The 26,512-nt window shown below is 42.4% G+C and overlaps 2 protein-coding genes across 10 annotated transcripts in view; one reads left to right on the top strand and one right to left on the bottom strand.

Moving 5' to 3' along the window:
* LOC139562713 (NLR family CARD domain-containing protein 3-like) overlaps window positions 1–26,512 on the top strand; it is a 287,993-nt gene that overhangs the window by 14,394 nt on the left and 247,087 nt on the right. The window contains exons 1-3 of one of the 8 annotated variants that reach the window (XM_071380668.1): window positions 15,094–15,232; window positions 16,448–16,503; window positions 21,392–21,490. The exons of 5 other annotated variants lie outside the window; for them this stretch is intronic. In XM_071380668.1, coding sequence (XP_071236769.1) covers window positions 21,408–21,490 — 83 coding nt within the window. In that variant the 5' untranslated portion in view covers window positions 15,094–15,232; window positions 16,448–16,503; window positions 21,392–21,407. Of the gene's footprint in view, window positions 1–15,093; window positions 15,233–16,239; window positions 16,504–21,391; window positions 21,491–26,512 lie in introns of those variants that run through there. 2 more of the 8 variants (XM_071380667.1, XM_071380669.1) reach the window with 2 other exon arrangements.
* LOC139562714 (NLR family CARD domain-containing protein 3-like) overlaps window positions 1–26,512 on the bottom strand; it is a 473,339-nt gene that overhangs the window by 268,215 nt on the left and 178,612 nt on the right. The gene's annotated exons all lie outside the window — the stretch shown is intronic.

Below are 26,512 nucleotides of genomic sequence, written 5' to 3'. Positions count from 1 at the left end.
TGTTGCTTTTATAAATGTCTTATTACTCAAAAGTTGTCTTAATTCTCACTCAAACTCCTGTGGCTTATTTTTCAAATTGGCATGTTTTGTTTCTAAATGTCTGTGCAAGTGTGGGTTTATTTGAGTCGTGAGATAGTTATTTTGCACATATAACACACTGTGGCTAAAGAAAGGCACTACTCCCAATATAAGTGAACCCCAAATCATCATATTTGCACCTCTTCGATGGTCCAAAGTCCCTGTCTGTTGTTCGGTGCTTTTCCCGGGGCAGTAGCTCTTCGGCTGCATCAGATTCACAACTGTCAGTGTCCATACTAGCTGGGCTAACAACAAATGTAGAATTCCTGATGCTAGCATTGGATGTGCTCGTGGAAGCAGAACAACTTGTGTCGTTGACAGGTGTAGTACTGCTGGTAGTAGCAGTACTACCAGTAGAGCTGGTATGTGTCTCTATGGACGCGGGCCCTACTTTTTTAAACCATTTATCAATTTTTGAGCAAACGGAATGAGCACCAGCTACGTTTGGCTACATACGGACCGTTAGTGGAATTCCCGCGAGAGAGTAACGGTTATTGTGATTGGATATTTAAAAAATTACTAGGTTACCTGTATTTGACATTGTGTTGTTATTTCGCTGAACAATAGATGGTTAAATTGTATTTTTGGCAGTGAAACGAGGATACTCAGGTGAGAATTAACCTCACTCAAATGTATAGCTATGTTGGAAAAAATAAATGGACTGTTTGAAATGTGAATAAAAAAAATAAATAAAAAATAAATAAAAATGTGAATCACATTATATTTGGCGTACCGCCAATGGTATTCCCCAGTTTGTGAATACCTGATGTAGATCATATTCTATGTTGTTTCATTAGTTAAAACCTGCATTTCAAGAAGCGATCCAGCCTGAATCACTAGAAATTAGCATTTTAAAGCTGATATTATTTTATTCATGCAGGGATTTGTTACATGTTTCAGTGCAGAAAAAGTGTCCCCTTTTTGGGCCCTCACCAGTTAGCATCCCTGTTGTCATGGTCACCAGTTAGCATCCCTGTTGTCATGGTCACCAGTTAGCATCCCTGTTGGCATGGTGACCAGTTAGCATCCCTGCTGTCATGGTCACCAGTTAGCATCCCTGTTGTCATGGTCACCAGTTAGAATCCCTGTTGTCATGGTCAGTTAGGTTGGGTTCCGTCCCCAGTTCAGTCATACCAAAGACTCTAAAAAGTGAGACCTAATGTGTCTCTGCTTGGCACTCTGCATTAAGCAGATGGATTTGGGGTGAGGCATTGTGACAGACTAGCATCCTGTCCAAGGGGTATACGTGTATATCATGTTGCCTCACACTACTGAAACAGGAGATAGTCTTCTGCCCTATGGGCTGTCATGGCTGGGACATGGCTAATTATAATGCACCCAGAGGTAATGTTATTTACCATACATTTTTCACCAAACCTAAACATCTTATGCTTGTTGGTTATGTTTACTATGTGAAATGCAACATGTTCTATGTTGTTGATCCTGAATGATGGTGAAACCGAATTCCTGTATGTTAAATGTTCCTCACAAGACAGTAAGTAATCACTTTTATAAACTGATTCTTTACTATGTCTACTTTGTCTGCAAAAGTTGAGATCCAAATTCTTGTTTTGATTAACAGATGTGTCATATAATCCATGTGATACTAGTATGTGATGATGTCCTACTCTGATGGAATGTAGAAAATGAATCCGAGTGTTGATGTCCTACTCTGATGGAATGTAGTAATGAATAAGAGTGTTGACTTCCTACTCTGATGGAATGTAGTAATGAATAAGAGTGTTGATGTCCTACTCTGATGGAATGTAGTAATGAATCAGAGTGTTGACTTCCTACTCTGATGGAATGTAGTAATGAATCAGAGTGTTGACTTCCTACTCTGATGGATTGTAGTAATGAATCAGAGTGTTGACTTCGTACTCTGATGGAATGTAGTAATGAATCAGAGTGTTGATGTCCTACTCTGATGGAATGTAGTAATGAATAAGAGTGTTGATGTTCTACTCTGATGGAATGTAGTAATGAATCAGAGTGTTGATGTCCTACTCTGATGGAATGTAGTAATGAATCAGAGTGTTGACTTCCTACTCTGATGGAATGTAGTAATGAATCAGAGTGTTGACTTCCTACTCTGATGGAATGCAGTAATGAATCAGAGTGTTGACTTCCTACTCTGATGGACTGTAGTAGTGAATCAGAGTGTTTATGTCCTACTCTGATGGAATACAGTAATGAATCAGAGTGTTGATGTCCTACTCTGATGGAATGCAGTAATGAATCAGAGTGTTGACTTCCTACTCTGATGGAATGTAGTAATGAATCAGAGTGTTTATGTCCTACTCTGATGGAATACAGTAATGAATCAGAGTGTTGATGTCCTACTCTTAAGGAATGTAGTAATGAATCCGAGTGTTGATGTCCTACTCTGATAGAATGTAGTAATGAATCAGAGTGTTGATGTCCTACTCTGATGGAATGTAGTAACGAATCAGAGTGTTGACTTCCTACTCTGATGGAATGCAGTAATGAATCAGAGTGCCTTTAAGTGATTCTGTTCATTCATTTCAGGGAAGAGACTTGTACACTGCCCTGACAAATGAGGCCTATGAGGAGTTCTGACATGCTATGTCGGAACTTGATATTTTGTGCTGTCTGTCCTAGAGGTCGACCGATTAATCGGAATGGCCGATTAATTAGGGCCGAGTTCAAGTTTTCCTAACAATCGGAAATCGGTATTTTTGGACACCGATTTTGCCAATTTTTTATTATTATTATATATATATTTTTTTACACCTTTATTTAATCTTTATTTAACTAGGCAAGTAAGTTAAGAACACGTTCTTATTTTCAATGACGGCCTAGGAACGGTGGGTTAACTGCCTCGTTCAGGGGCAGAACGACAGATTTTTACCTTGTCAGCTCGGGGGATTCAATCTTGCAACCTTACAGTTAACTAGTCCAACGCTCTAACCACCTGATTACATTGCACTCCACGAGGAGCCTGCCTGTTACGCGAATGCAGTAGAAGCCAAGGTAAGTTGCTAGCTAGCATGAAACGTATCTTATAAAAAACAATCAATCAATCATAATCACTAGTTAACTACACATGGTTAATGATATTACTAGTTTATCTAGCGTGTCCTGCGTTGCATATAATCGATGCGGTGCGTATCGTTGCTCCAATGTGTACCTAACCATAAACATCAATACCTTTCTTAAAATCAATACACAGAAGTATATATTTTTAAACCTGCATATTTAGCTAAAAGAAATCCAGGTTAGCAGGCAATATTAACCAGGTGAAATTGTGTCACTTCTCTTGCGTTCATTGCACGCAGAGTCATTGTATATGCAACAGTTTGGGCTGCCTAATTTGCCAGAATTTTGCGTAATTATGACATAACATTGAAGGTTGTGCAATGTAACAGGAATATTTAGACTTATGGATGCCACCCGTTAGATAAAATACGGAACGGTTCCGTATTTCACTGAAAGAATAAACGTCTTGTTTTCGAGATGATAGTTTCCGGATTCGACCATATTAATGACCTAAGGCTCGTATTTCTGTGTGTTATTATGTTATAACTAAATCTATGATTTGATAGAGCAGTCTGACTGAGCGGTGGTAGGCAGCAGCAGGCTCGTAAGCATTCATTCAAACAGCACTTTCCTGCGTTTTGCCAGAAGCTCTTCGCTGTGCTTCAAGCCTATCAACTCCCGAGATTAGGCTGGTGTAACCGATGTGAAATGGCTAGCTAGTTAGCTTGGTGCGCGCTAATAGCGTTTGAAACGTCACTCGCTCTGAGACTTGGAGTAGTTGTTCCCCTTGCTCTGCAAGGGCCGCGGATTTTGTGGAGCGATGGGTAACGATGCTTCGAGGGTGGCTGTTGTCGATGTGTTCCTGGTTCGAGCCCAGGTAGGGGCGAGGAGAGGGACGGAAGCTATACTGTTGCACTGGCAATACTAAAGTGCCTATAAGAACATCCAATAGTCAAAGGTATATGAAATACAAATGGTATAGAGAGAAATAGTCCTATAATTCCTATAATAACTACAACCTAAAACTTCTTACCTGGGAATTTTGAAGACTCGTTAAAAGGAACCACCAGCTTTCATACGTTCTCATGTTCTGAACAAGGAACTTAAACGTTAGCTTTCTTACATGGCACATATTGCACTTTTACTTTCTTCTCCAACACTTTGTTTTTGCATTATTTAAATCAAATTGAACATGTTTCATTATTTATTTGAGGCTAAATTGATTTTATTGATGTATTATATTAAGTTAAAATAAGTGTTCATTCAGTATTGTTGTAATTGTCATTTTTACAAATAAATAAAAAAAATCTCAAAAGTCTTTTTTTGGTCCTCCAATAATCAGTATCGGTATCGGCGTTGAAACATCATAATCGGTTTACCACCCCAAAAACACATCAAAGCATAAGATATCCATTGTGATGTCTCCCTCTTTTATGTTCCTAGGCTGTCATTGAAAATAAGTACTTGTTCTTAATAAACCCTGTTATGGCTAGGGGTTCCGCTAGCGGAACGTTTCGACAACATCCGGTGAAATTGCAGAGCGCTAAATTCAAAAAGAATTATTAGAAATATTCAACTTTCATACATTCACAAGTGCAATACACCAAATTAAAGCTTAACTTCTTGCTAATCTAGCCACCATGTCAGATTTCAAAAAGACTTTACGGCGAAAGAGAACCATGCGATTATCTGAGGACAGCATCCCATCAAACAAACACATGACAATCCTATTTCAACACGCCAGGCGCGACGCAAAACTGTGAAATAACGATATAATTCATGCCTTACTTTTGAAGAGCTTCTTCTGTTGGCACTCCAATATGTCCCATAATCATCACAAATGGTCCTTTTGTTCGATTAATTCCGTTGTTATATCTCCAAAATGTCAATTTATTTGGCGAGTTTGATTCAGAAAAACACCGGTGCCAACTCGGCCAAAACGACTACAAATATCTAATAAGTTACCTGTAAACTTGTTCCAAACATTTCAAACAACTTTCCTAATCCAACTTTAGGCATTTTAAAACGTAAATCATTGATCAAATTTAAGATGGGATAAACTGCGTTCAATACCGGACGAAAACAAAGTGAAGCACGTTCCAGATCGCGCGCACCAAAACATTAGATTGCACTAGGCTGGACCCTTGTTCTGAATAGACGTACTTCTTCATTTCTCTAAAGAAAAACATCAACCAATTTCTAAAGACTGTTGACATCTAGTGGAAGCAATAGGAACTGCAACCAAGTGCCACAGAAATGTAGGTTCCCATAGAAACCCAATTGAAAACACAGTGAACTCAAAAAAAAGAAAAAATCCTGGATGGTTCCTCAGGGTTTCGCCTGCCAAATAAGTTCTGTTATACTCACAGATATTAATTTAACAGTTTTAGAAACTAGTATGTTTAGAGTGTTTTCTATCCAAATCTACCAATTATATGCATATCCTAGCTTCTGGGCCTGAGTAGCAGGCAGTTTACTTTTGGCACGCTTTTCATCCGGACATCCCCTATCCCAAACAGGTTTAATTACCTGACTTGCCTAGTTAAATAAATAACTAATTTAAATATAGACTTTTATTTGTGTATTGGGATCCCCATGATCTGTTACAAAGCAGAAGCTACTCTTCCTGGAGTCCAACAACTATAAAGTTGTATCCAGGTATATTAGACATCTCTTTACAGGACAATGGAACAGTGTTGGTAGCAGCAGCTACTCTTCCTGGAGTCCAACAACTATAAAGTTGTATCCAGGTATATTATATATCTCTTTACAGAACAATGGAACAGTGTTGGTAGCAGTGGATTGACTTTTTGGTTTTCCTTGGAAAAAGTCATCTAGATCAAGTTATGAGCCACTAAAACATGGGGAAAAGTACTTTGCAAACCAAGCTGATGTGGATCGATTCGTTTCTAAGCCCATATCACCGACAGGGGTAATTCCTGAATGTAATATGCGCTGCATTTTAAGGATACCTTCCATTGTTACCTTATGCACAACTGGAAGGGAATGTGAACAAAATCTAGAATTATTTGAACTCATAATATCAAACCTGGCCACTAATTAATATTTAAATGATGCAGTTGTCCCTCCACTTCATCTGTTTGACTCAGTGGTCTTATGGTTGGAGACGGTATGTTGGTATTGTGTATGTTGAATGTAATATTATTGGTTGTATCAGTGGTCTGATGGTTGGAGACCTACCTGGACCTCAACAACACCTTATTACATTTACGTCTCTAAGTGACCAAAGAGATGGGACCAATATTGCAAATGATGCCACGGTGAGCCTCATTAATTACCCCTTGGCGACCATCTTTTCCCAAGTGGATGTGACTTTGGGTGAACGCCTTATCAGTCATAGCAGTGCCACCTATCCTTATAGGGCTATCCTGGAATGTTTTCTAAACTACTCCGAAGACAATTTGAAGACACAATTCAGAGCTGGGCTGTTTAGCAAGGATACTTAGTGGCCCCCTGGTCTGTGTGTGTGTGGGGGGGTTACACCCAGAGAAAGAGAGAATCCTGAAAACCTTATGTTATATGAATACAGTTATATATACAGTATATATATATATTATACATAACTTCCTTAGGGTGATGATTTTGCCCTTCACCAACATATTGGAGAAATGTGGAACAGCTTCAGTTGTACAATCCAGTCTTGCCCCAAACACCAGAGGTTCCTCCAGCAGCCAATGCACTGACTCAGCCTTAGTGCGTCTGGACACCTTCATTATACTCCAAACCCTAAGAAGGCCTCTGTAAAATGGAGGTACTCCATCCCTAGAAATCTGGCTACTATCAACCAAAAATAAAGCCTTCTTTAAACCTAATCTCCCTACCTGCTGTAATACCAGACCTGCTGTAATACCAGACCTGCTGTAATACCAGACCTGCCACCCCTCTCCACAACACATTATCCGGTCCATAAAGCAATCATGGAATAAACTGAAACCAGAAAGCAGCGGCCCTACCAGATGTACAAGACCTTGTCCCCCCTCCTCTTTTGACAAATACAAAACACTTTGTGGAACCCAATGATATTTATCCCCCCACAGTGCAGAGGCACCCACATTATTAACATTAATAGTGGCCCCCTATATGACATACGAGATAGCAGCCAACACCATCTCCTCATACTCCTTCCACCATATCAACCACCCCATTCCAATGTTTTTCCATTGTCCCCTCATCCCCTAGGTACACTCCTAGATACCCTTACACCATTCCACCCCCCTGGCAAAGCCATGATCCCTCCCGACCATTTCCCAATCTGTAAAGCACAACTTTTTTCCAGATTTACATTTTGCAGAGGATATTCCCTTAAACCGATCAACTATGAGACTCAAACTATCCACCAGTACTATACTGAGGACATTCAGTCTATACAGTACTATACTGAGCACATTCATACAGCAGTCTATACAGTACTATACTGAGGACATTCAGTCTATACAGTACTATACTGAGGACATTCAGTCTATACAGTACTATACTGAGCACATTCATATAGCAGTCTATACAGTACTACACTGAGGACATTCAGTCTATACAAAACTATACTGATCACATTCATACAGCAGTCTATACAGTACTATACTGAGGACATTCATACAGCAGTCTATACAGTACTATACTGAGGACATTCATACAGCAGTCTATACAGTACTATACTGAGGACATTCATACAGCAGTCTATACAGTACTATACTGAGCACATTCATACAGCAGTCTATACAGTACTATACTGAGGACATTCATACTGTCATGTTTTGTCTTTGATCATGTCTTGTCCCTGTGCTTCCCTCTGCTGGTCTTATTAGGTTCTTTCTCTTTCTCTCTCTCTATCGTTCCGTTCATGCTCCCAGCTGTTTCTCATTCTCCCTACGACCTCATTTACTCTTTCACACCTGTCCCCTATTTTGCCCTCTGATTAGAGTCCCTATTTCTCCCTCTGTTTTCCGCTCCTGTCCTTGTCGGATTCTTGTTTGATGTTTACAGTTCCTGTGTCTTGTTCCGCCCTGTCGTGTTCTTTTGCCTTCTTCAGATGCTGCGTGTGAGCAGGTGTCTATGTCAGCTACGGCCTGTGCCTTCCTGAAGCGACCTGCAGTCTGTGGTCGCGTCTCCAGTCGTTCCTCTCTATTGACGAGAGGATTTCAGTTTCCTGTTTTGGATTTCCATTGATTTATATCCAGGAGTATCATTATTTGTTTTATACTGGAATAAAGACTCTGTTACTATTACGTCGCTTTTGGGTCCTCATTCATCTGCATAACAGAAGAATCCGACCAAGAATGGACCCAGCGACTACGGATTCTCTCAACACTGCCGTCGAGTTCCAGGGAGCTATGCTCGGCAGACACGAGCAGGAATTGTTTGCTGCTCGTCATGCCGTTGAGACCCTGGCCGCTCAGGTCTCCGATCTCTCTGGACAGTTTCAGAGTCTTCGTCTCGTGCCACCAGCTACTTCCTGGTCTTCCGAGTCTCCGGAACCTAGGGTTAATAACCCACCATGTTACTCTGGGCAGCCCACTGAGTGTCGCTCCTTTCTCACCCAGTGTGATATTGTGTTCTCTCTCCAGCCCAACACGTACTCAAGAGAGAGAGCTCGGATCGCTTACGTCATATCACTCCTTACTGGTCGGGCTCGGGAGTGGGGCACAGCTATCTGGGAGGCAAGGGCTGAGTGTTCTAACGATTATCAGAACTTTAAAGAGGAGATGATACGGGTTTTTGATCGTTCAGTTTTTGGGAAGGAGGCTTCCAGGGCCCTGGCTTCCCTATGTCAAGGTGATCGATCCATAACGGATTACTCTATAGAGTTTCGCACTCTTGCTGCCTCCAGTGACTGGAACGAGCCGGCGTTGCTCGCTCGTTTTCTGGAGGGACTTCACGCTGAGGTTAAGGATGAGATTCTCTCCCGGGAGGTTCCTTCCAGCGTGGACTCTTTGATTGCACTCGCCATCCGCATAGAACGACGGATAGATCTTCGTCATCGAGCTCGTGGAAGAGAGCTCGCGTTAACGGTGCTTCCCCTCTCCGCATCTCAACCATCTCCTCCCACCGGCTCAGAGACTGAGCCCATGCAGCTGGGAGGTATTCGCATCTCGACTAAGGAGAGGGAACGGAGAATCACCAACCGCCTATGCCTCTATTGCGGTTCTGCTGGACATTTTGTCATGTCATGTCCAGTAAAAGCCAGAGCTCATCAGTAAGCGGAGGGCTACTGGTGAGCGCTACTACTCAGGTCTCTCCATCAAGATCCTGTACTACCTTGTCGGTCCATCTACGCTGGACCGGTTCGGCTGCTTCCTGCAGTGCCTTGATAGACTCAGGGGCTGAGGGTTGTTTTATGGACGAAGCATGGGCTCGGAAACATGACATTCCTCTCAGACAGTTAGGGAAGCCCACGCCCATGTTCGCCTTAGATGGTAGTCTTCTCCCCAGTATCAGATGTGAGACACTACCTTTAACCCTCACAGTATCTGGTAACCACAGTGAGACCATTTCCTTTTTGATTTTTCGTTCACCTTTTACACCTGTTGTTTTGGGTCATCCCTGGCTAGTATGTCATAATCCTTCTATTAATTGGTCTAGTAATTCTATTCTATCCTGGAACGTTTCTTGTCATGTGAAGTGTTTAATGTCTGCTATCCCTCCTGTGTCTTCTGTCCCCTCTACTCAGGAGGAACCTGGTGATTTGACAGGAGTGCCGGAGGAATATCATGATCTGCGCACGGTCTTCAGTCGGTCCAGAGCCAGCTCCCTTCCTCCTCACCGGTCGTATGATTGTTGTATTGATCTCCTTCCGGGGACCACTCCCCCTCGGGGTAGACTATACTCTCTGTCGGCTCCCGAACGTAAGGCTCTCGAGGATTATCTGTCTGTTTCTCTCGACGCCGGTACCGTGGTGCCTTCTTCCTCTCCCGCCGGAGCGGGATTTTTCTTTGTTAAGAAGAAGGACGGTACTCTGCGCCCCTGCGTGGATTATCGAGGGCTGAATGACATAACGGTTAAGAATCGTTATCCGCTTCCCCTTATGTCGTCAGCCTTCGAGATTTTGCAGGGAGCCAGGTGCTTTACTAAGTTGGACCTTCGTAACGCTTACCATCTCGTACGCATCAGAGAGGGGGACGAGTGGAAAACGGCGTTTAACACTCCGTTAGGGCATTTTGAATACCGCGTTCTGCCGTTCGGTCTCGCTAATGCTCCAGCTGTCTTTCAGGCATTAGTTAATGATGTACTGAGAGACATGCTGAACATTTTTGTTTTCGTTTACCTTGACGATATCCTGATTTTTTCACCGTCACTCGAGATTCATGTTCAGCACGTTCGACGTGTACTCCAGCGCCTTTTAGAGAATTGTCTCTACGTGAAGGCTGAGAAGTGCGCCTTTCATGTCTCCTCTGTCACTTTTCTCGGTTCTGTTATTTCCGCTGAAGGCATTCAGATGGATCCCGCTAAGGTCCAGGCTGTCAGCGATTGGCCCGTCCCTAAGTCACGTGTCGAGTTGCAGCGTTTTCTCGGTTTCGCTAATTTCTATCGGCGTTTCATTCGTAATTTCGGTCAAGTGGCTGCCCCTCTCACCGCTCTGACTTCTGTCAAGACTTGCTTTAAGTGGTCCGGTTCCGCCCAGGGAGCTTTTGATCTCCTCAAGAAGCGTTTTACATCCGCTCCTATCCTTGTTACTCCTGACGTCACTAAACAATTCATTGTCGAGGTTGACGCTTCAGAGGTGGGCGTGGGAGCCATTCTGTCTCAGCGCTTCCAGTCTGACGATAAGGTCCATCCTTGCGCTTACTTTTCTCATCGCCTGTCGCCATCGGAACGCAACTATGATGTGGGTAACCGCGAACTGCTCGCCATCCGCTTAGCCATAGGCGAATGGCGACAGTGGTTGGAGGGGGCGACCGTTCCTTTTGTCGTTTGGACTGACCATAAGAACCTTGAGTACATCCGTTCGGCCAAACGACTTAATGCACGTCAAGCTCGTTGGGCGTTGTTTTTCGCTCGTTTCGAGTTCGTGATTTCCTATCGTCCGGGAAATAAGAACACCAAGCCTGATGCCTTATCCCGTCTCTTTAGTTCTTCTGTGGCTTCTACCGACCCCGAGGGGATTCTCCCTGAAGGGCGTGTTGTCGGGTTGACTGTCTGGGGAATTGAGAGACAGGTAAAGCAAGCACTCACTCACACTGCGTCGCCGCGCGCTTGTCCTAGTAACCTTCTGTTCGTTCCTGTCTCTACTCGTCTGGCTGTTCTTCAGTGGGCTCACTCTGCCAAGTTAGCTGGCCACCCCGGCGTTCGGGGTACGCTTGCTTCTATTCGCCAGCGGTTTTGGTGGCCTACTCAGGAGCGGGACACGCGTCGTTTCGTGGCTGCTTGTTCGGACTGCGCGCAGACTAAGTCAGGTAACTCTCCTCCTGCCGGTCGTCTCAGACCGCTTCCCATTCCTTCTCGACCATGGTCTCACATCGCCTTAGACTTTATTACCGGTCTGCCTTCGTCTGCGGGGAAGACTGTGATTCTTACGGTTATCGATAGGTTCTCTAAGGCGGCACATTTCATTCCCCTCGCTAAGCTTCCTTCCGCTAAGGAGACGGCACAAATCATCATTGAGAATGTGTTCAGAATTCATGGCCTCCCGTTAGACGCCGTTTCAGACAGAGGTCCGCAATTCACGTCACAGTTTTGGAGGGAGTTCTGTCGTTTGATTGGTGCTTCCGTCAGTCTCTCTTCCGGGTTTCATCCCCAGTCTAACGGTCAAGCAGAAAGGGCCAATCAGTCGATTGGTCGCATTTTACGCAGCCTTTCGTTTCGAAACCCTGCGTCTTGGGCAGAACAGCTCCCCTGGGCTGAGTACGCTCACAACTCGCTTCCTTCGTCTGCTACCGGGCTGTCCCCGTTTCAGAGTAGTCTTGGCTACCAGCCTCCTCTGTTTTCGTCCCAGCTCGCCGAGTCCAGCGTTCCCTCCGCTCAGGCTTTTGTCCAACGTTGTGAGCGCACCTGGAGGAGGGTCAGGTCTGCACTTTGCCGTTACAGGGCGCAGACTGTGAGAGCCGCCAATAAGCGTAGGATTAAGAGTCCTAGGTATTGTCGCGGTCAGAGAGTGTGGCTTTCCACTCGTAACCTTCCCCTTACGACAGCTTCTCGCAAGTTGACTCCGCGGTTCATTGGTCCGTTCCGTGTCTCTCAGGTCGTCAATCCTGTCGCTGTGCGACTGCTTCTTCCGCAACATCTTCGTCGCGTCCACCCTGTCTTCCATGTCTCCTGTGTCAAGCCTTTTCTTCGCGCCCCCGTTCGTCTCCCCTCCCCCCCCCCCGTCCTTGTCGAGGGCGCTCCTATTTACAAGGTACGGAAGATCATGGACATGCGTTCTCGGGGACGTGGTCACCAGTACTTAGTGGATTGGGAGGGTTACGGTCCTGAGGAGAGGAGTTGGGTTCCATCTCGGGACGTGCTGGACCGTTCGTTGATCGATGATTTCCTTCGTTGCCGCCAGGGTTCCTCCTCGAGTGCGCCAGGAGGCGCTCGGTGAGTGGGGGGGTACTGTCATGTTTTGTCTTTGATCATGTCTTGTCCCTGTGCTTCCCTCTGCTGGTCTTATTAGGTTCTTTCTCTTTCTCTCTCTCTATCGTTCCGTTCATGCTCCCAGCTGTTTCTCATTCTCCCTACGACCTCATTTACTCTTTCACACCTGTCCCCTATTTTGCCCTCTGATTAGAGTCCCTATTTCTCCCTCTGTTTTCCGCTCCTGTCCTTGTCGGATTCTTGTTTGATGTTTACAGTTCCTGTGTCTTGTTCCGCCCTGTCGTGTTCTTTTGCCTTCTTCAGATGCTGCGTGTGAGCAGGTGTCTATGTCAGCTACGGCCTGTGCCTTCCTGAAGCGACCTGCAGTCTGTGGTCGCGTCTCCAGTCGTTCCTCTCTATTGACGAGAGGATTTCAGTTTCCTGTTTTGGATTTCCATTGATTTATATCCAGGAGTATCATTATTTGTTTTATACTGGAATAAAGACTCTGTTACTATTACGTCGCTTTTGGGTCCTCATTCATCTGCATAACACATACAGCAGTCTATACAGTACTATACTGAGGACATTCATATAGCAGTCTATACAGTACTATACTGAGCACATTCATACAGCAGTCTATACCGTACTATACTGAGGACATTCAGTCTATACAGTACTATACTGAGCACATTCATACAGCAGTCTATACAGTACTATACTGAGGACATTCAGTCTATACAGTACTATACTGAGCACATTCATACAGCAGTCTATACAGTACTATACTGAGGACATTCAGTCTATACAAAACTATACTGATCACATTCATATAGCAGTCTATACAGTACTATACTGAGGACATTCAGTCTATACAAAACTATACTGATCACATTCATACAGCAGTCTATACAGTACTATACTGAGGACATTCAGTCTATACAGTACTATACTGAGAACATTCATACAGCAGTCTATACAGTACTATACTGAGGACATTCAGTCTATACAGTACTATACTGAGCACATTCATACAGCAGTCTATACAGTACTATACTGAGCAGATTCATACAGCAGTCTATACAGTACTATACTGAGGACATTCAGTCTATACAGTACTATACTGAGCACATTCATACAGCAGTCTATACAGTACTATACTGAGCACATTCATACAGCAGTCTATACAGTACTATACAGAGGACATTCATATAGCAGTCTATACAGTACTATACTGAGGTCATTCATACAGGAGTCTATACAGTACTATACTGAGGACATTCAGTCTATACAGTACTATACTGAGCACATTCATACAGCAGTCTATACAGTACTATACTGAGCACATTCATACAGCAGTCTATACAGTACTATACTGAGGACATTCATACAGCAGTCTATACAGTACTATACTGAGCACATTCATACAGCAGTCTATACAGTACTATACTGAGCACATTCATACAGCAGTCTATACAGTACTATACTGAGGACATTCAGTCTATACAGTACTATACTGAGCACATTCATATAGCAGTCATATAGCAGTCTAATAAAATTCAAATTAATTACTTAAAAATCATACAATGTGATTTTCTGGATTTTTGTTTTAGATTCCGTCTCTCACAGTTGAAGTGTACCTATGATAAAAATTACAGACCTCTACATGCTTTGTAAGTAGGAAAACCTGCAAAATCGGTAGTGTCTCAAATACTTGTTCTCCCCACTGTAGCTGCTGTGCCATTCCATCCAGGAAGAGTCTACGTGGTCCTTGAGGAGAAGGTGGTTATGAAGGATTTCCGGTGCTGGCCTGATGTCCAGATGTCCTAGCCGTGTCTGAATCCTGGCTTAGGAAGGGACCTGATCCGAGATCATAATGAATCAGATTACATGGAGAGGGGAACCTGATCCTAGATCATAATAAATCAGATTACATGGAGAGGAGGGACCTGATCTTAGATCATAATGAATCAGATTACATGAAGAGGAGGACCTTATCCTAGATCATAATGAATCAGATTACATGGAGAGGAGGGACCTGATCCTAGATCATAATGAATCAGATTACATGGAGAGGGGAATTGATCCTAGATCATAATGAATCAGAATACATGGAGAGGGGGGACCTGATCCTAGATCATAATGAATCAGATTACATGGGCAGGGGGGACCTGATCCTAGATCAGCACTCATCCTCAGACACTGCCTGTATGCATAAGGAATGCTGTTGTAACGTCTAGTTAGAGCAGGTGTTTACTACCATCTAGTGGAAGATACTAATAAAACACTTTATTATCGGGGTGGGGAGATGGCTGAGTGCAGGATCCATGGTGAGATGACAGAGCAGAAAACACTATATGGAGAGAAGTACAAATAAAGTATTTCTGAACAATAAAGGACAGAGAAAGAGAATAAATACATGGAATTACTTATTATTACTAGTTAGTAGATCTCACAGGGTTCCGTCGTCATTATTGTACCATACACCAGTGACGTCAGAAGTGACGTGATTTCCTCATATGAAAGTGAAAGTAAGGGTGTGGTCTACGCATTTACAAAACAGCTGTTGAAACTGTAGCGCGCATTTCTCGGCAACATTAGAAGCAGGATAAATGTGTTGATTTGAAGGACAGACGGGCAGACTCTGGTAAGTCTAGGCTACATATAACTATTATAAAGTTAGGTCGTAATCAGACATTCAACAGACAGAGTAGGCTTGAGATATGATTCTTTATCATGCTGACCAACCTGGACCCGGTTTCCACGATGGAATTTAGGCTTAACGTTGGGAACGCATGATACGTGGGTAAACGATCATTAACAGAATACACATTTGAGTTTACGCTATTTTACAAATAAAAAGGTGCGTAAGCGCGTAAGCGCGTAGGTTTACCCTCCACTACATCCCCGTTGATGCGTTGTGCAGCGTAGAGTGCATAGTCATTTAGTCTCTATGGGTCATTTGGCTAAGTTGGTGAGGGCCACAGCATAGTCATTTATTCTCTATGGGCCAGATGGCCAGTTGGTGAGGGCCACAGCATAGTCATTTAGTCTCTATGGGCCAGATGGCCAGTTGGTGAGGGCCAAAGCATAGTCATTTATTCTCTATGGGCCAGATGGCCAGTTGGTGAGGGCCACAGCATCGTCATTTAGTCTCTATGGGCCAGATGGCCAGTTGCTGAGGGCCACAGCATGGGGAAAGAAACTGTTCAGATGGGGGTCTATAACATCCAATCACATACTCCTCAAGATGAGGCTCATGATTTAGAAGTTATATACCTTTTTATCTTTACATATATTGTCTTTATTTAAACCAAGGTAGTTTGAGTTAGTAGCGATGAAGTTGCAACTGTCAGCTGCTGTAAACATGTGACAGTATTCATAGGAGAGCTGATCTCAGATCAGTTTAGCTTTTTATATCATAATGATACTGCTGTAAACCTGTGACAGTATTTATAGGAGAGCTGATCTCAGATCAGTTTAGCTTTTTATATCATAATGATACTGCTGTAAACCTGTGACAGTATTCATAGGAGAGCTGATGTCAGATCAGTTTAGCTTTTTATATCATAATGATACTGCTGTAGAGTCAGGTTACAGCAGGTGTTTACTACTATCTAGTGGAAGATATTTTATTTTTTTATATTTAACTAGGTAAGTCAGAACAAATTCTTATTAACATTGACGACCTACCCCGGCCAAACCTTGACGACGCTGGGCCAATTGTGCGCCACCCTATGGGACTCCCAAACATGCAGCCTGGATTCGAACCAGGTACTGCAGTGACGCAAGAGGCGGGACTCTGCACCACTCGGGAGGCGGGCTGAGCTGAAACAGAAAGTAAAGTTGTTATTTTGTTCAGGATCCATTTTGAGACAACAGAGCAGAAAACGCTATATGGAGATGACTGACAAATAAGTAAGTAATCCTGAACAATAATTTATTCTAAAGGACAGAGTAAGAGAATGATTATCTGGAATGAGATATTACTAGTTAGTAGAACTGCTACTTGAGCTGAGTTGCTGACAGACAGAAGTTTTCAAAGTGTAAACTAATCAGTAGGTATACATGTTATCAGTAAAACGTCTGGTAAAGATGGTGGAGGAGCTTTTCAATGATATGGTTTTATGTTTATCTCAGGGTTTCTCAATCCTTTTGTTCTTACCAGCACTTACACACCTGATTCAACTAATCATCAAATATTTTAAGACAGTTTAATATTTGAGGCATACAAATGAACATTCTCAAATAAAAACCTTTTGGGTTTGTAGGCCTGCTTACAATTATTACAGTCCTACAGTAAGTCACATTTTGGAAGAAAAAAACACAGCTAACCTTGGTTTCGAGTAAATTATATGTTTATCTAAAATCATGTAAGAGAGATGTCTTGAAGAAACGTGTCTGGGTTTAGAACTCTGTGTCTCAGTGCCCTGCGACAGTGGGAAGTTCGTTTTGCATGGCCCGGTGCTACAGCTGAGTGGACATTTATTTTAAGGACCAATGGAATGGTCTAAAATACGCAAACTCTGCGCTCCCGGGGAGCCGGGCAATGCAAACAAATTCACCCAGTGACCGTCTCTTTATTTCCTTATATGAAATTGAAAGTAACTTTGTAGCCGACGCAGTTCCAGAATGTCTGTTGAAACTGTGTCTCATATGGAACGTTAGAACAGTGGTGGAAACAGAACTCAGTTCTCAAACTGGAGTAAAAGTAAAGATCCTTCATAGAACATGACTCAAGTAAAAGTGAAAGTCACCCAGTAAAATACTACTTTAGGAAAAGTCTAAAATTATTTGGTTTTAAATATTATTAAGTATCAAAAGTAAATGTAAAGTAGTAATAATTTATAATTCCTTATATTAACAAGCCAGACAGCACAATTTTCTTGTTATTTTAATTTACGGATAGCGAGGGTCACACTCAAACACTCAGACATCATTTAAAAAAAAAAAAGCATTTGTGTTTAGTGAGTCTGCCAGATCAGAGGCAGTAGGGATGACCAGGGATGTTCTCTTGATAAGTGTGTGAATTAAACCATTGTCTGTCCTGCTAAGCATTCAAAATGTAACGAGTACTTTTGGGTGTCAGGGAAAATATACGGAGTAAAAAGTACATCATTTTCTTCATGAATGTAAGTGAAGTAAAAGTAAAAGTTGTTCAAATATATAAAAAGTACTCTGGGAAGTTGCTGCTATAACAGCCTCCACTCTTCTGGGAAGGCTTTCCACTAGATGTTGGAACATTGCTGCGGGGACATGCTTCCATTCAGCCACAATAGCATTAGGGAGGTCGGGCACTGATCTTGGGCGATTAGGCCTGGCTCGCAGTCGGCGTTCCAATTCATCCCAAAGGTGTTCGATTGGTTGAGGTCAGGGCTCTGTGAAGGCCAGTCAAGTTCTTCCATACCAATCTCGACAAGCCATTTCTGTATGGACCTCGCTTTGTGCACGGGGACATTGTCATGCTGAAACAGGAAAGGGCCTTCCCCAAACTGTTGCCACAAGAAGCACAGAATCGTCTAGAATGTAATTTTATGATGTAGCGTTAAGATTTCTCTTCACTAGAACTAGGGGGCCTAGCCCGAACCATGAAAAACAGCCCAGACCATTATTCCTCCTCCATCAAACTGTACAGTTGGCACTATGCATTCGGGCAGGTAGCATTTTCCTGCCATCTGCCAAACCCAGATTCGTCCGTAGGACTGCCAGATGGTGAACAGTGATTCATAACACCAAAGAACACGTTTCCACTGCTCCAGAGTCCAATGGTGGCGAGCTTTACACCACTCAAGCCGATGCTTGGCATTGCGCATGGTGATCTTGTGGCCATAGAAACTAATTTCATGAAGTTCCGGACTAACAGATATTTTGCTGACGTTGCAGTTTGGAACTCGGTAGTGAGTGTTGCTACCGAGGACAGACATTTTTTATGCGCTTCCGCACTTGGCGGGCCCATTCTGTGAGCTTGTGTAGCCTACCACTTCACGGTTGAGCCGTTGTTGCTCCTAGACGTTTCCACTTCACAATAACAGCACTTACAGTTGACCGGGGCAGCTCTACCAGGACAGGAATTTGACGAACTGACTTGTTGGAAAGGTGGCATCCTATGATGGTGCCATGTTGAAAGTCACTGAGCTCTTCAGTACGGGTCATTCTACTGCCAATGTTTTGTCTATGGAGATTGCATGGCAGTCTGCTCGATTTTATACACCTGTCAGCAACGGGTGTGGCTGAAATAGCCGAATCCACTAATTTGAAGGGGTGTCCACATATTTTTGTATATATAGTGAACATGCTCTGTCCTGCTACTGGTAAGCCTATAACATTATGTGGACTGATCTGAACAGGTTTAGGCTGGTCATCTATGATATGTAGGCTATAGCTGAGGTATAGACCTTGATCTACATTAGAGGTCGACTGATTCATCGGAATGGCCGATTAATTAGGGCCGATTTCAAGTTTTCATAACAATCGGAAATCGGTAGTTTTGGACACCGAATCTTTTTTTTTTTTTTTTTACACCTTTATTTAACCAGGCAAGTCAGTTAAGAACACATTCTTATTTTCAATGACGGCCTAGGAACGGTGGGTTAACTGCCTTGTTCAGGGGCAGAACGACAGATTTTTACTTGTCAGCTCGGGGATTCGTTTTTGCAACCTTCCGATTATTAGTCCAACGCTCTAACCACCTGCCTTACATTGCACTCCACGAGGAGCATGCATGGCAGGCTGACTACCTGTTCCGCGAGGGCAGCAAGAAGCCAAGGTAAGTTGCTAGCTAGCATTAAACTTATCTTATAAAAACAATCAATCTTAACATATTACCAGTTTATCTAGCGTGTCCTGCGTTGTATATAATCGATGCGGTGCCTGTTAATTTCTCATCAAATCACAGCCTACTTCGCTAAACGGGTGATGATTTAGCACTGTCGTTGCACCAAACCTACCCATAAACATCAATGCCTTTCTTTAAAATCATTACACAAGTATATATTTTTAAACCTGCATATTTAGTTAATATTGCCTGCTAACATGAATTTCTTATAATTAGGGAAATAATGTCACTGCTCTTGCGTTCCGTGCAAGCAGTCAGGGTATATGCAGCAGTTTGGGCCGCCTGGCTCGTTGCGAACTGTGTGAAGTCCATTTATTCCTAACAAAGATCGTAATTAATTTGCCACAATTGTTCATAATTATGACATAACATTGAAGGTTGTACAATGTAACAGCAATATTTAGACTTATGGATGCTACCCGTTAGATAAAATACGGAACGGTTCCGAATTTCACTGAAAGAATAAACGTTTGGTTTTTGAAATGATAGTTCCCGGATTCGACAATATCAATGACCAAAGGCTCGTATTTCTGTGTGTTATTATGTTATAATTAAGTCTATGATTTGATATTTGATAGAGCAGACTGACTGAGCGATGACAGGCAGCAGCAGGCTCATAAGCATTCATTCAAACAGCACTTTCGTGCGTTTCCCAGCAGCTCTTCGATGTGCTTCAAGCATTGAGCTGTTTATGACTTCAAGCCTATCAACTCCCGAGATTAGGCTGGTGTAACCGATGTGAAATGGCTAGCTAGTTAGCGGAGTGCGTCGGTGACGTCGGTGACGTCACTCGCTCTGAGACTTGGAGTAGTTGTGGAACGATGGGTAATGATGCTTCGAGGGTGGGTAACGATGCTTCAATGTGTTCCTGGTTCGAGCCCAGGTAGGGGCGAGGAGAGGGACGGAAGCTATACTGTTACACTGGCAATACTAAAGTGCCTATAAGAGCATCCAATAGTCAAAGGTATATGAAATACAAATGGTATAGAGAGAAATAGTCCAATAATTCCTATAATAACTACAACCTAAAACTTCTTACTTGGGAATATTTTAGACTCATGTTAAAAGGAACCACCAGCTTTCATATGTTCTCATGTTCTGAGCAAGGGGTCAGATTTTTTTTATTTTCTTAAAATAACGTTCCCAAGGTAAACGGACATTTTCTCAGGCCCAGATCGTAGAATATGCATATAATTTACAGATTAGGATAGAAAACACTCCAAAGTTTCCAAAACTGTCAAAAACTGTCAAAATATTGTCTGTGAGTATAACAAAACTGATTCTGCAGGCGAAAACCTGAGGAAATCTAACCCGGAAGTGATTTTTTTAAATCTGTGTTTCCTTGCCCGTCTTTTTTCCATTTAAAGGGGTATCAACCAGATTCCTCAGGCTGTGACCAGGCTGTAGACATAGTTTCAGGCTTTTATTTTGAAAAATGAGCGAGATTTTTCAAAACTAGTCAGGTGTCCTTTGATTAGTTCCTGCGCGCGAGAGGGATAGCTCTCCATTTTCTTTCTCTCTTTTATTGAATAGGTTATGGTCCGGTTGAAATATTATCGATTATGTTTGTTAAAAACAACCTGAGGATTGATTATAAAAAACATTTGACATGTTTCTACGAACATTACGGATACTTTTTGCAATTTTCGTCGAACGGAACGAGACTTTGGTTTTCTGAACATAACGCGCAACCCAAATGGCGTTTTTGGGAACCATATTTAGGTACCCTGTTTTCTGTTGGGTTTTGTGGGTGGTTATTTTCAGTCTTTGTGTGTCTGCACCAGACAGAACTGTTTTCGGTTGTTTCTTTGTTATTTTGTTTTTCAGTGTTCTGTTTTGATGATTATTAAACATCATGAACACTTACCACGCTGCACCTTGGTCCTCACCTTCATCCACCGACGACAGCCGTTACACTCTGTTTAGTTGTCACTGTGTTAACCACAACCACCATGTTGGATCTCTGTTTAGGGGACAGTGCTCTACAATGGGTCTCTCTGGGGAGAGAGAGGAGGGGGGCCCTGCCTCTAAAATGCATCTCTCTGGGGGACATGACACCAAAGCTAAGAGGTAAGATGACAATGATATGAAGAATTTATTATGTTTATTTCCAAAATAAATAGCTATCTTTAAGATGAATGCACTTATTGTAAATCTCACTGGATAAGAGCATCTACTAAATCAGGAGTTCTCAATCAGGGGTCTGTGGAGGTACTGCAGGGGTTCCGCGGCACCCTGACTGTACTCGATGCAATGTTAGACATTTGATAGAATTTTCACAACACGACCACTTTGCTACTCTTAATTATTGACTAATATAATGGAATGCATATTTTTTTAACCAATCGTTGAAAAATCGTTTTTACAAGCAGAATTTTGACAATATTACCGTTATATCAACTCACTCTTCACACCCGTTTAACAACTCTAAATAGCTTTGGCACAGTAGGCATCAAGTCCCTTGCCAATAATGTTGTCTACAACGTTGCATACAATGTTCATTTTCATCCAACACATATTACGCCCTAGATGCCTTCAATTGCCCAATTTATAGCCATGCCCAATTCAGGATTGTTTTTAACAATTTGATGTTTCGCTCCAAAGGGATAATTTGAAATAACATGATGTAGATAATTAAATAATCAAAAGAAAAACGTGTTAATTATACACTCTTAGAAAATAAGGTTCCTTATAGAACCAAAAAGGCTTCTGAAACTTCCTTCATACACTGCTCAAAAAAATAAAGGGAACACTTAAACAACACAATGTAACTCCAAGTCAATCACACTTCTGTGAAATCAAACTGTCCACTTAGGAAGCAACACTGATTGACAATAAATTTCACATGCTGTTGTGCAAATGGAATAGACAAAAGGTGGAAATTATAGGCAATTAGCAAGACACCCCCAAAAAAGGACTGATTCTGCAGGTGGTGACCACAGACCACTTCTCAGTTCCTATGCTTCCTGGCTGATGTTTTGGTCACTTTTGAATGCTGGCGGTGCTCTCACTCTAGTGGTAGCATGAGACGGAGTCTACAACCCACACAAGTGGCTCAGGTAGTGCAGTTCATCCAGGATGGCACATCAATGCGAGCTGTGGCAAAAAGGTTTGCTGTGTCTGTCAGCGTAGTGTCCAGAGCATGGAGGCGCTACCAGGAGACAGGCCAGTACATCAGGAGACGTGGAGGAGGCCGTAGGAGGGCAACAACCCAGCAGCAGGACCGCTACCTCCGCCTTTGTGCAAGGAGGTGCACTGCCAGCGCCCTGCAAAATGACCTCCAGCAGGCCACAAATGTGCATGTGTCTGCTCAAACGGTCAGAAACAGGTTTTCTGTGACACTACGCTGACAGACACAGCAAACCTTTTTGCCACAGCTCGCATTGATGTGCCATCCTGGATGAACTGCACTACCTGAGCCACTTGTGTGGGTTGTAGACTCCGTCTCATGCTACCACTAGAGTGAGAGCACCGCCAGCATTCAAAAGTGACCAAAACATCAGCCAGGAAGCATAGGAACTGAGAAGTGGTCTGTGGTCACCACCTGCAGAATCAGTCCTTTTTTGGGGGTGTCTTGCTAATTGCCTATAATTTCCACCTTTTGTCTATTCCATTTGCACAACAGCATGTGAAATTTATTGTCAATCAGTGTTGCTTCCTAAGTGGACAGTTTGATTTCACAGAAGTGTGATTGACTTGGAGTTACATTGTGTTGTTTAAGTGTTCCCTTTATTTTTTTGAGCAGTGTATATGGAACCACTAAAAGGTATACATATTTTTGGGTTCAGTGAAGAAGAACCTCTAGAGTTCTGATCATCAAAAGGTGAATGTTTTGAGGACGTGAACCCAGCAGCCCTCCAGCGGTCAGATCAAGTCCACCCATTTTGGGATTCGAACCAGCCACCTTTCAGCCACAGCTCCAACTCCTTAGCCACTGGACGAAAACCTGAGGTAATCTTCAGAAATAAGCAAGAGTTAATCTGCCAAAATGAAGACAAAATGCTATGCAGACATACATGGTATAGAAATATCAAAATATTATTTTTAACTACTACAAAGCAATTACATGTGGTGCAGGAACCACTGACTCGCTGCATTATTCTATAATATTATTAAGACACCTGCTGTTAACTCTTAACTACTTAGGACAGCTCACAAGGTGTCCTAAATATCTGCCGACTAGGTGGGACTAGAGACTTCATGCATAGCTTTAATTTATACCCATAAATGTCAAATGTCTTTATTCTCAGCACTTATACGACCAATTTTCTACTCTGAGACGCTCTGTGGATATGGGCCCAGATCTCAAAATATTGTTATAAAAAACGTAGAATGTTTAACATAATAATAAAATAAAAAAATATTACTAAAGTAACCCACTGTAAAGACTGGGTTTAGTTGATTGTGTTGCACTGCTCATGTCCGCGTTGCGTCTGCGTCCACGTTCGGTTTGACGCCAAGGATATTGTCCAGTTATACGCGCAGAGTGGGATGAGGTGATCTTGGTGAATAACAACAAAATTCGCTACAGTGTTGAGACGCCAAAGTTTATTGTTCAATTTGCTTTTTGCTTAATGGTCAGGGACAGTATGAGTGTAGCCAGATCCTTTTCACTCCCTATCCATGTTTCATTTTGTGGTTCACCAGATTCGTCATCATCCTCGAGACGAGGGACAGACGAACGGCCTGCTAGCTAGCCAAGCTAGTTGGTACAGCTAGGTAAGCTAGCTAGCTACTCTACCAGCAGCATCATAGTTATCCTAGCTGCCACTACATCATCACCGGCTGCCTGCATTTCTTGTGAACCGATGGAGCTCCCCGGTTGTTTCTTCCACCTGTATAATACGTGGAGGGCGTCTCCCTCTCTTGTTGACGGATGCTGGCTACCTCTATCCGGTTCTCCTCTCTTCCCTAGATGGACTTTAGTGTTTAACCCCTCTGTCCAAGGACCAGACTTTTTAATATTATTTCCGTGGCTCCTCAAGTAGGCTGGACACATTCCATTTTTAACAACGCTTTTTGTTCTGATAAAAACTAGTTCATTGCATCTGCCATGAAGCCCAGTTTCATAATATTACCTTATGCCCCTAGTTATGAATTAATTGTGCAAAAACAGACCTTATTTCAGGTCATTTTTCACCCTGCCAGCTCCTATTAGTTCTATTGAGCACCGTGGCACCAACTCACCTTCTGAACGTTCTATTCCATCGCCCATTGTTCTGCTTTACAATGGCAGCTTCTCTATTGTTATCAATGAGACCTGGCGGCATAAACCGTGAACGCTGACCTCAGGTAACTTATTATTAACAGGGTCACGGCTAATTTGTGAGCACGCTCACTGCTCATCTGTGTACACGTTGTGGTGACCTACAGTGCTAGCGCATAGCCATCAAACATTAAGCATCTGTGTACACGTTGTGGTGACCCACAGTGCTAGAGCATAGCCATCAAACATTAAGCATTTTTTGGTCATGGTGATTTTCTTGGATTTAAAAAAAAAACATTTATTTCACTAGGCAAGATAGTTAATGACAGCCTACACCCACCAAAGTCAGAGAAATCCCAATCACAGCCGGTTGTGATAGTCTGTAATCGAACCAGGGGGGTTGTAGTGATGCTGCTAGCACTGAGATGCAGTGCCTTAGACCACTGCACCACTTGGGAGCCCATATTTATTTTCAGAAAAAGGTGTACATCTTAAATAAAACCATGTTTTCAAGATGCGGCAGCCAGAATATATTTTTTAAATTAAGATTTCTTTCTTTTTTTTACGATTTCTTTCTTCTGATTGGCTGCTGGGTACTTAGACATACATCGAAAACTTTGTTCGCAGGCACTCAATTGAGCGAGTGCTGTGCAGGTTCACTGAGTTGCAAACCAAATGGATAGGTCTAGCTAATTGATTTGTAGATCTGACACAGTTGCTACCTCAGATTATGAGCCTAGCAGGTGTCGTGAATGAGTTGTAGTACCCACAGATGGCCACATGGAGGAGCAAGAGAGCTATAAACCGCTACTGTTTTTTGTCTTAAAACCCCTAAACCTAACAATCAATCAAATGTATTTATAAATCCCTTTTTACATCGGCAGATGTCACAAAGTGCTATACGGAAACTCTAACCCTACGTATAACCTATTTTAGCCTTAACCCTTAACCCTAATTCTAGGGTAGGGTAGCTAGAACACTTTTATAAACTATTTAAGTAATAATATTATGTTAGTAAGTCCATTATAGCACGAAATAGCATTTTGATTATTTTGTTAATCAAAACCTGTCTAAGCATTTTATTGTTTTTATTTTGTTATTAGTTATATTATTATATTTATTATTGCAAGGCAGAACACTTGATCAACAAGCCACATGTATTTTATTTTTAATATATGGTTTGAACTGGGTGAACAACTAACCTCTATGTGAAAGTCCAGCAATTGGCTTGGGATAGATGTGGCAGGTTTGAGACTGATCTAAGGAGTTAACAAGAAAAATACACTTTATTTGCTGCCTCACCAATGTCTGTACATGAATTAATAACTTTTAATTGCTAAATATTTCCAATAGATGGCAGCATAAGACCACGAAGCATCAGTTATAGGCTACAAGCAGTAATATGATTGACATAAAATAGCATGCAACCACAGACTATATGTCCCATGATTTTCTAAAATGGTCACTCATTACTTTAGTTAGCTATGTATCTCGTATTAGGCCTGTGTTGCTTTTGGGAAAGAAAATAATTAGAAACTATAACAGGTATTGAACTCTGGCCATATAATCAGCTGCTCTAACCTCAACTCTAGTATACATGCATTCAAAACAAGTTTCTTAATATCTCATACTGGAACTAAACAGCCTCAGAATAGAACAGACGAGTGCATCTTCCCGCCCGCCAATAAATTACATCACGCAACCCTCGCGCTTAGCAAAGTTACCTCAACATGCCCCTCACTTGCGCGAGAAGGCAGAATGCTTGCTTGACCATGAATGTACTAGGAAAATAAATGTTTCTCGACCAGAGGTGACTGAATTCATTTTCAGGCTTATTGATAATCGTTATACTAATGAAGTATAGAAGTATAAAAAAATATCTACAA

This window comes from Salvelinus alpinus, chromosome 32 (assembly GCF_045679555.1).
Source record: "Salvelinus alpinus chromosome 32, SLU_Salpinus.1, whole genome shotgun sequence".
NCBI lineage: Eukaryota > Metazoa > Chordata > Actinopteri > Salmoniformes > Salmonidae > Salvelinus > Salvelinus alpinus.
Note: the sequence above shows the minus strand (reverse complement) of the source record. Positions and strands in the feature narration are given on the sequence as shown.